This window comes from Musca autumnalis, unplaced genomic scaffold (assembly GCF_047663935.1).
Source record: "Musca autumnalis isolate F117 unplaced genomic scaffold, ASM4766393v1 scaffold_5, whole genome shotgun sequence".
NCBI classification, from domain to species: domain Eukaryota; kingdom Metazoa; phylum Arthropoda; class Insecta; order Diptera; family Muscidae; genus Musca; species Musca autumnalis.
In genome coordinates, this window is record NW_027412088.1 from 76627606 (window position 1) to 76638959 (window position 11354).

The 11354-nt window shown below is 37.2% G+C and overlaps 1 protein-coding gene across 20 annotated transcripts in view; it reads right to left on the reverse strand.

The window, feature by feature from the left end:
* The window catches only part of tou (bromodomain adjacent to zinc finger domain 2B toutatis), a 402453-nt gene that overhangs the window by 25287 nt on the left and 365812 nt on the right, over positions 1 to 11354 (reverse strand). For 6 of the 20 annotated variants that reach the window (XM_073956126.1, XM_073956137.1, XM_073956128.1 and 3 more), the window contains 6 exons: positions 10582 to 11007; positions 4240 to 4485; positions 2030 to 2553; positions 1264 to 1952; positions 1103 to 1191; positions 3 to 985 (listed from right to left, as the gene is read on the reverse strand). In XM_073956126.1, coding sequence (XP_073812227.1) covers positions 3 to 985; positions 1103 to 1191; positions 1264 to 1952; positions 2030 to 2553; positions 4240 to 4485; positions 10582 to 10759 — 2709 coding nt within the window. In that variant the 5' untranslated portion in view covers positions 10760 to 11007. Of the gene's footprint in view, positions 1 to 2; positions 1192 to 1263; positions 1953 to 2029; positions 2554 to 4239; positions 4486 to 10581; positions 11008 to 11354 lie in introns of all 20 variants that reach the window. The other 14 variants (XM_073956120.1, XM_073956121.1, XM_073956117.1 and 11 more) reach the window with 3 other exon arrangements.

Genomic DNA, 11354 nt, shown 5'->3' on the forward strand with positions numbered 1-11354 from the left:
ACAATATCAGCTCCTTGCTGCAATAACTGTTGAGTGGCTAACATGGGTTTTATTCCAACTGCCCTTGATTGGGCCAGCAACGATGCTACCGTATTCTTTTTGGGCTTTGACACTCCGCGACCTAAATTCCTAGGTCTTCCTTCCTTAAAATTGGATGGTTGTGAAGATCTATCATTTCCTGTACTGGCCGCCGAAGAATTGCTGCTACTATTACCTCCCAAATTGGAACTATTGGCATTAGCACTGCCACCAGTACCCGAGGAGCCAGTACCACCATTGCCACCACCCAAGGCGGCTGTAATCGAACTCAAACTTTGTAAACTTGAAGCACCAGAATTACCCGAACTTCCAGCACCGCTATTAGCACCTCCAGACAAATCATTACTGGAAGATGACGATTTATCCGGTTTCATGGACAAATTTAGGGGTGCATCAAAATCATCGATTGTTATGGTGGCTCCAATCACATTCTGATTGCTGGCCAGTGTTGCATTTGACACTGAACTGGCAGCTGGTTTTAAACTGAGATTAACGCCCGAACTCAGATCTGTACTACTACCGGTCAAATCGTGTATATCTTTATTTTTATTCGATAAGTTATACGCTCCATTTGAGGTAATAGTAGGTGGCAATTTTATGACCTCAACACGATCTGTGGAAGAGTCGCGGCTGGTACGACCACTGCTTGGTCCGGTCAAATCCAAATGCGGTGTGTTCTGCGATGAACCTCCTGATGTTGAGGAGCCCGGTGTTGCTGTACTATTTGCACCCAATGAACCACTCAAAACGGCCATTTGTGAGGCAGTCAAATTGCCCGGCAAACCGGTGACATTGGAATTGCCGCCCACACCACCAGCACCACTGCCAACGGCGGCTGCAGCATTTTGCTGTTGCTGCTGCTGATGTTGTTGCTGGGCGGCATTGGCAGCCGCGGCTATGGCAGCATACTCCATTTCGAGTCTCGCCCTTTTCGCTGGGCTAAGACCTGGAAATGCAAGCAAAGAGGAAAGAGCATTTGTTGTTGAATCTAAGTCAATTTTTTGTTGTTGTAGTTGGTTTTGTTCATCTGATATGGTCTTTTTACGACCACGTGAAGTAGTACCGGGTATTTTGGGGCCCACAATCGATGAGGTGTATTTGATGATCTCCGTATCGGGTGGCAAGCGTACTCCCAGCAATGAGGGGTGGTCACTGTAAAAAGAAGAAATGGGAAAGGTTGCATAAGGTTTGTGGACTTTAAATGACTAATACTGCTCCACTTACCCTAATCCTCCGCTTGGTATAAAATCTTTAGAAGATTTATTATTGCCTCCAGCTGATGAAGAGGCTGAGCCACCTCCCCCAGAATTATTGCCTGATGTAGCAGCCGCAGCTGCAGCAGCTGCCGCTGAATTACTGGCAGCAAATGCATTCATCGCTGCCTGCATACTCTGCTGCGGTGTCATGCACAATGCACCAAATTGCGATAGGGAATTCAAAGCATTCAATGAAGCATTATTCTTGTCGGCGGCACTCTTGTCACGCGAGGATGATGAGGAAGAAGAATTGGAGCCACCACCACCAGCGCCACCTCCACCACTGCCACCGCCCCCCATTGAGCCATGCGGTGATATTAGATTCGCTGATGATGATGATGAAACATTAGTGGGTAATGAAGTATTTATACCACCAGTCATTAGATGGTGATGATGGGAAGAAGTAGTAGAAGAAGAAGAAGTAGAGGATGAAGTGTTACCTGACGTTGATGAATTGTTATTTGATTGTTTGGATGAGGATTTCTTTGATGAACTTGGTGCACCAGAGGCCGCTGCTGCAGCTGCAGCCTGTTGCATGGCCAATAATTCTTTATGCAATTGTACCGGATCATATGCCGATCCAGGTGGTGGAGGCAATTGAACCTGTATTTGATTCGATGAGGATGATGATGATTTGCCAAAATTGGATGAATTGTTCTGGAAAAGGCAAACAAAAGAGAAAAACAATTAGAAAATCTTTTCAATACTTTGGGAGGGATTTTTGGTAACCCTACCTTATAGGCATTACTAGAACTACCACTATTGTTACTACCACTACCGGTGGAGCTACCTAGTCCCGATGATGGTGTTATAGTTGTGCCAGCACCCACCAGACCATGCATACTTGATAGAGCTGCTGCTGGATTGGCTGCCACTGCAGCGGCAGCTGCCGCCGCTGCTGCATTTAAGCTATTGGCCAATGATTGTTGTTGTTGCTGTTGTTGTTGCAACTGTTGTTGTTGCTGTTGTTGACGTTGTTTCTCTTTGCGGGATTTACTGCTTGATTTACCACCACCACCACCGGAAGAATTGCTATTGCCTCCAGCTGAACCAGAATTACCACCTGAATTGGCATTTTGACCACCGGCAGCACCGCCAACACCAGCATTACCTCCAGCACCACCAGCTCCAGTTAATCCCAATGCGGCTGGATTGAATGCTGCCGCTAGATCAGCATGTGGAAAACCATGTGTTAGACCGGATGCTTGCAAACGATTAAAGTAATCCTGGGCAGCTAGTTGGGTTACAGCCCACCAATCTGTAGGAATGAAACAGAAGACGAATTAGTTTTGAGAAAAAGATTAGAATATGACTACCTATAAAGTTAACTAATAAAATTTTTTCGTAACCTTAATCATAATATTGTGTTCCAAAGTTTCTTTGTCTTCTCCTAGCTAGTGTCCTTTATACGCTACCACACACCAACTATCAGTATCTTATTCATGGGATGGAACCAAACCGCCATGTTTTATAAGTGTATTGAACCCGATCTAACTTTTTTAAATTTCTTAATTTATTTCTCTTTTTCTTTTCATCTACCCAAATATCCTTTTCTGTTTTTTCTCTTCAGATCCTGTCCTGTATTGCGTTAAATATCCGTTGTTTTAAGATTTAAAAAACTGAAATTTTATCTTATGAAAGGCTTCATTGAAAAAAAAACAATAATAAATAAATTATAAACCACCCACACTCTTACGGAATTAAGGAGATTTCTCAAATTCCTATTTGCGGAATAAATTCCACAAACGTGAATATGGATTGGTCTTGGAATTTATTCTAGGAGCATTTTCTTCAAACGTCATTCTTGTAATTCAAATGAGTCTGCTGTTTTACCCCAAGTGGAAGATAGAAAGAAATAATCTCGCCTCGATGGTGATTTGAACCTGGACCTTAAAATCTTGTATATGCTTGCTAAACTACAAAACACACAACCGGCTAGACACTTCGACCACATCGGTGATCGAACATGTTGTAAATAAATACCAATTCGAAAGGGAAATCAATCATCAAACGGCAGAAACAAGCAAACATGTTTGATGTCTGATGCAAAGATCAGGCGGAAACAATGTTGCCAGATTTTTGGTTTGTACAATGGGGAATATGACAATTTGGACTTTTTTAGTTATACCAAAATTCCTAGACGAGTTAAAATTTAAAGCAAATATACAAATATAGCAGTTGCCATTTCGTCGGTGTCATGCTTAACTGTTCCACACGCCATTTGTCCGTTTTGGGATAATCGGATTTTAATGTTTTGCGTCACAACTGTGTGGAGCTGACTTAAGAAAATATTTATATTTTAGACTTGAATTATTAATAATTGTATGTAGAACATATTTGCAAAAATATAGAGGAATATGTATTGGAATACAAAAGTTATAGAGAATTTTTTAAAAATAGAATTATCCACACTTTTGACACAAATGTGAAATATTGTACACCCTATGAAACAAAATGACAAAAAATGTTTCTATCTATGCCTCAATAAATTAAAAACTTCTAAATCGAAAATTAAAGTTCTGAATTTTGAAATGTGTTTTTAAACTTGTAAGTTTTTAAAATATTAATTTCATAACTGAAAAAGTTTAAGCTTTCGGAAACTAGAGCAGATAAGAGTAAGCCGACCAAAAATTCAGAAAGAGCCTACCAGAAAACCCTTGATATCACCTGTATCTCAAAAATGCCGTATGGAACACGTAAGCATGACACCGACGATTTGTCGTCTTAGCTGCTTGAAACACTACCGTGTAGTTAAGTCAAACAAATTAAGATAAAACAGTTTAATAGGATAATACGCGCGAGTGTAACTGGTTTTCAATATTCTTTGGTAATTTATATTATTAAAACATATTTAAGTAATGAAATTAATTAAAGATACACTTTATATTAAAAATATAACCATTTTCCTGTATAGTTCATCTCAATACTTTACACAACAACTCACTTGCTGGATGCAGGCTCGCTAAACTTGCGGCCTGTGAAGCTGCCACCGCCATTGTGTTCTGATGATGATGTCCAGCTGCTGCAGCGGCAGCAGCCGCTGCCATGGAATAACGATCATTGGCTGAACCACCTCCGCCAGGATTTGGTAATAAACCTAGACCGGCAGCTGCAGCAGCATTAAATTGTGCGTTGAATAATGGATTTGAAGCAGCTGCGGCAGCAGAAGCAGGATCACGACCCCAATATGCTGAAAATAAAAAAAAATTGAATATTAATATTACTCAAGCATTAAAATAATACAAAATATGAGATATGGATGTCCTAATTCCCAAAACATGCGAAACTCTAATAATTTGTGTAAACTTTTTTCCTGATTAAAGTTAAAAATCGTATTCCTGCCTAATACGGAGAAGAAACAATGTTTTGTGAGAAAAGAGCGGAGTAAGCTTCTTATATCTATGTTGATAGCACTTTTGGCACGACGTCAAGGCGCCGCTTTTCTTGGCCAAAATAATATAACTATACCAAAACGTGGACCTATACTGTTATAATAACTATTATAATATTTTTCAAAATACAGAACATCGGAAGTACCGCTCTATGGGGGTTGTATCAAAACGTCGACCTGTATCGGCAAATTTCTGGTGCAAAGCTGTATACCCCCCAATTTCGTGTTTTTTTCTCAACGCCCAACACAAAACTTTACTAAAACGTTGGATGTGTTTTCAGCTTAACTACCAAATTCCAACCATTTCGGCGGAATATTGTGGCCACAAAGTGAGAGAGTTCTGAGAAAAAAATCTGGGGATCTAAACAAAGGACATTATGGAGATCCATAATTGTAAAAAAAACAATAGGAGCTCATACCGCTGGAGTGTTGTCAAAGAGAAATTATCAGCAGCGAACTCAGAGAAGACCTTTCAATATTTCAATTCGCCCAGTATGCGAACTTTTATACACTCAAAAAGATTGTTAACAATACCACAACCACTTGGGAATGTGACAAACTTATCCTGGTGAGGAAAGATGAGATTTCTCGCCCGCTTCATGTGGCTGTTAGAACAAAGCTATCAGGACAAGGCTAGCCAGATTTGGCACAACGATCCAACGACAAAACGATCAAGTCAAAGGCGGTCACGTGTTGTTGTTCAGCATGTCCATCATTCCTGAGATAATCAGGGGCCTAATAACGACATTCGATTCGATCGAATATTTCCATCACACGTTATTTTGATCAACTTTTCCATAGAACACAATGGGGTAAATCGATATCGAAAACAATTCGAAATCGGAAAATGTACATGTATCATACATACAGTCGTTTTTGACACGTTTTGCGCTCGAAATCGATTTCCATCACATACCAGAATTGCTCAAAAGCTCAAAAAATCCCTGCCCGATTTGCCCGGGCAAAGCCTTCAGATACCTTCCTTACAAAAGTTAAAATTATCTGTTTATGTACACTTTAAACTGTTTAGGATGTTCGATGATAGATTGAAATTTTTACTGAAGATACTCCTTTTGGCCCTGTTTACAGATTTTCGTGGGCAACTCCAAGGTTCCTGACATAATGGTCAAAAAGATCTTAAAAATCCGACGGCGACATACATTAAACATCAAAGGGAATGACAGACATTAGTCGAACCTTTGTACATCATAATATATCTCTCAAAAGTAAATAAAGTTCGAGGATGGATTATATCGGACAACCCCTTCCTTCACAAAAGTTCAAAATTTTCACTTAAGTCCAGTTTAAGGGTTGTTCGATGATCATTATGAATTTTTTAACGAAGATACTCCTTGTAATTCGGCTCATAATAATAGAATTTTATTCGTAGGGAATATCATGCTTCCAACCCTAATGACCTAAAAACTCTAAAAAAATTACGGTGACTAACTAAATTGATTGACACGATAACTATTGAAAGGTGTGGCTCCCATAATTAGATTCAGTTCCATGGCTATGTCGATCCATTCCTCGAGTTACATCCTCCGTCAAAGTTCATCGGTTTTGCGCTTTAATCCAATTTAAGGCTCTTCTCGGATCCTGTTGAGATGTTAACAGCGGATGGGCTACAGTGGATGACTACAAAATTATATATTTTTTCTAGATTAAGCCAAATCTTCCTGACATATGGGCTACGATATGTCCCAATATTTTGAGTATCTCCTGTATACACCTCTTGCACTGATGTTCTTAGTAGTCTGTATAGCCCAGTCAAAATAGACATGCGTACAAGGGGGAAATAGCAAAAATTTCCACAAAGTTGGATTTTGGTGGAGAGCTAGGGTTTACCATTAGAAGCAACGTCCAAAAAGTCCCAATCGATCCCATGTGTGCAAAAAAAGTTATTCGGGGTCAAAGGTCATTTTTTGAGGTATTATTCAGTTTTTTTAATTATTCTCAAAAAAGGTAAGACTTAGCAAAAGCCGACTAAAGTAAAATTTGTAGATTTAACAATTATCTACAAGAATGTTCTTTACGATTTTTAAATTACTTACCATTTTCGAGATATCGCGATCTAAAGTCCAAATTAAAAATTAGCCGCGTAAGTACAGTATAAGGCGAACAGATATTTCCATAAGCTTTCAAACGATATCCACTTTGCAGAAATCGGTTCAGTAGAACCGGGTCTAACCCGGTTTTTAAATATGGCGGATCCCCCGCCCATGAAAAATATATATTTTTTTCGTAATCACCGCAACAAACCCTACCTTCGGATAAAACTAAAAAAAACGGAGAGTTTTTGTTGGGGTCGTTCCCGTTGGGCTTGCGATTACACATGGGGGTTAAATGGGCTATTTTTGCATAAAATTACTCTAACATGGAATAACTCTACTAAACGCGCTCCGATTTTGTTGGAATTTGTTTTAAAAGACAGGTATAATTTCGTTCTTCAAGCTAACATTTACTTTTTTGGGGAACAGACCCGGTTACTTCGGATATTTTAGCCGGTTCGTCTGAATATGTGCATATTTCCCTTATATGTGCATAAAAATCATATGTTTTTTAGAACAGCTATATCTAAAGAACGGTTCCTTCTAGGAAACAAATTATAGAGACCTAACTTGTAGATTATTTTTCTGTCTACAATATTCAAAAAATAAAATTAAAATTTGACGATGCGGACTTTTAGGACGTTTCTTCTAATGACAAACCCTAGCTCTCCACCAAAATTCAGCTTTATGCTAATTTTTGCTATTTCAATGTCTATTTTGACTAGGCTATTATTGCATTTGTTACAATGTTATAATTTTATCCTTCATATTTCTTTCTATAATGGCCGGAATGGGCAGAAGACTTCCAAAACTTCTTTTGTCACCTACGAAAATGCTATTTATTTTTAATCGGCAAATATAGGCAAAAAATATTGGGCTATTTCTTTAAAATTGTACAAGTCAAAACTATTTATTTATTTTACTGAACACTATTTTGGGAGTACGGAGCCGAAGAGCGTGAGTGTTCAACGCTCACCGTCGGCAAACGGATTTTTTTCATTACAAAAACAATATCCTTTCGATAGTTACCAAAAAGTTGGTACTATTTTGGTTGGTCACCGCAGGATTTTAAAGTTTGAGTGTCATTATGTCAGATAGTAGGAATAGCTTGAATTTTTGAATGTTTTTTGTATCAAAATTTAAATTTTAGCATAGACTAATGAATTTATAGACGACGGATTACTCAATTTTTCCGCGGTCAAGTAACTCAAACCCGAAAACTCAAAAAAGTTCGAAGACGATTTTTGGGAATATGACAATATTTTCTTGGACATTTTTATCAGAGAATATACGTACATAAATGGCCTGTTCCCGTACTTTATAAAGTGGTAAAAGTCGTAAAAGTTGTAAAAGTCGTGAACGATTTTCATATAAATTTTGTGTACGGGAACGCAAAATGTGTAAAAGTGGTAAAAATTTTAAAAACTTTTTAGTTCTGGAACAGAGTTCAAGTCTTTTGTCAGAACAAAATATTTATTAACTTGTATTTTTTGGCATTATATATTGAATTTCTTGGTCACCACACTCCATTCGAACATACTAGGTGAGAGCATTCCGTCGTCTATAAATTCATTAGTCCATAATTTTAGTACATTTTTCATAGAGATAAAAACTGGAAATTATCATTGTATGAAATTATATTTTTCCATCCCTGACATGGTAGAACAAATACAAGGTAAAGTTAATACTACAACAAATACAACTCGAACAACAACCACAAAGGAATTTGTTTTTGTTTGTAAACCTTAGTGTCAACGTAAATGTAAACAAAACAAGGAAATGTCTATAAATTATTGGAATTTAAAAAACTAATAATTTTTCACATTTGATTGAATATTTTGGAAAACATAAATGAAAACTCGTTAGATTTTCAATTTGAATGTTTCCATATCATTCCACTAAATGCATAATTTCTCGCAGAAAGTAGAATACTTGCAAAAATGTTTCGGGTCGCTGGTAATTCATTGAAAAAAGAGAAGATGTTTCAATCATTTGCTTTTGAAAACAAAAAAGCACATGTTTATTAGGGCTTTATTCTTTTCAAGTTTAACAAAATACCACACATATTAACAAATATTGTACCGCCTCTATAAGCGGTGTTTTAGTGTGCGGCATGTCGTTCGAACCTGGAGGAGGTTACATGTCAATGATATGAAGCCATCTTAATGGGAAATAGTTTTTTTTCTGATGAATAAATTTGTTCTTCAAAAATATATATCCCTAATATACATCGAACATAGAAATAAATACATAAAATGTCGAATGGAATTTGACACTAACACTACAACCCAGTTCAGTCAGCTGGGTATTGCTGCTACCTTTTCTTGTTCTACCATGCATCCCTGAAGAGACTAACTGCATCTACATAGAATATGTTTTTAAGGAGTTACATACACATAGCCCAGAAAGTCTGCGTTCACCTTACTACTTTTCAAAAATAATGCTAAAACTATAATAAATAGGTAATGAGATCAGTTTTTCTTTCATAAATATGTTATTGGCACTCTTTAGTATCATAATAAAAAGAAAAGTTCGAGAAAATATATTATTATTACGAAGATAACGGTAAAAAAGTGTTACAACTGCTAAATTAGAGTACCAAAAAGTCTGCGTTCACTTTGTATGTTGCAATAATACCGTTAGTTTTTTTGAATTTTTTTGAGGTTTTCTCCCATTTTTAATCAATATTGTCACAACTGGTCATTCTGTGAGGTTGCTTGCACACTTAACTTAAAAAAGTAAGTTATTTCAAGAATGGAAAACAAGGGCAAAGAAATTGGCATCGATAAAAGGAAAATTCTAGGTAAATTATGGAAAAAGCTATCGAAATATTGGCGAAACTGTAGGTAGAACATATTAGTCTATACATAGAGTGATAACTAACTATAAACAAACCGGAATTTTTACGTCAAACCCCAGATCTGGGCATTATATAGGAGCCAAAACCTTACAATCTCAGCACTATGCTTTGAAACGTTATGTTGTTGCAACCAAAATTTTGTAGCTAAGCCAAGTTCTTCTGCATTTTGGTTCATATTGCGCATCATTATGTTTAGGTAACCATACTTGTCCACTGTCGATTCAATAAATACAAGTTGGCCCACTCCAGAAACTGCTACACACCCCCAAACTAAAACAGCACCCTCTCCAATTTGTAAACGAGCTTTCTCCAAACAGTTTGAAGTCCTTTCATTGCAAACATATAGAATATACTTTCGTCCGAAAATATGACTTGATTCCGGAATACTGGAGGCTTGTTTATGTATTCATTAGCAAATTCAGTATGCCTGTTCACTAGTGATATGTACGGTTTTCGCCGTGCGACTATACCGTGATATCCAGCTTTATGCAGTATTTTTTCTGGCGGTTTGTGCACAAATACCTTTTTTGGATGCCATTTTCACATTTTCAAAATTTTAATTATCGGACTGTTTGTTTTAACTATATTACTTATGTTACGCTCCTCCCGTTCTGATAATATTTTTGACCGCCCAAAACTAAGCTTTGACCGTCCAGATCTGGGATTTGACTTCAAAGTTCTGATTTGTTTATAGTTAATTATCACTCTATGTATAGACTAATATGTTCTAAGTACAGTTTCGCCAATATTTTGATAGCTTTTTCCATTATTTACCTAGAATTTTCCTTTTATCGATGCCAATTTCTTTGCCCTTGTTTTCCATTCTTGAAATGCTTATTTTTTTAAGTGCCAATAACATATTTATGAAAGAAAAACTGATCTCATTTACCTATTTATTAAAGTTTTAGCATCATTTTTGAAAAGTAGTAATGTGAACGCAGACTTTCTGGGCTAAGTGTATGTATTTATACCGTTTGAACTTACCAAATAAAGATGCCGCATCTAATAGAGCAGCTTGATCATGGGCTCCACCAGCTCCAGCAGCTGAATTGCCACCAGAACCTTTGCCTCCACCACCGCCTTTACCACTGCCGCCGCCACCTCCACCGCCTCCATCATTTTGTTGTCCACCCTCACCCGCATTTTTATCCATGTTTTTCATGAATGTATGGGGGTCAAAGGGTCTGTTGTTGCGTTTAATTTTGTGGCTTTTATTTTAACAGAATTGAAAAGAAATTTGAACGCTTCGTCGTCACTACGGTGGGCGACGATGCGTTGTCGATGATATTTGTGTCACTAGTAACTAGTAGTGGGAGGAGGAGGGCGAGTTTTATTGACTCATTTGTAATGATGAAATTCATTTCAGGCTTGTTGTGCCATCATTATTATTGTTTTTGTAATTTGGAGTATCTGGAAATAAAAAATAAACAATTTATTTTTTATGAAGAAAAATTTATATGATTTACTTAGAAAGGTTCATATTTTTTTAGAATAAATGTATTCGTACTGCAATTACAGAAGAAAAATTGTCAGGTGAGTTATTTTTCAGTGGAAACCTGACTTTTGGTAATTGCAAGTGACCGACCATTTATTAAGACTTGTGCTTGGTTTACATTTACGAAATCCACTCGATTTCAACTGTTAATTCCTTTGCGTATAGGTACGTCAAATGAAAACTGATCTGAAATCCATTGGATTTTAATTGGATGTTTAAGCAGTGGAATTGACAGTTGAAATCGAGTGGATTTCGTAAATGT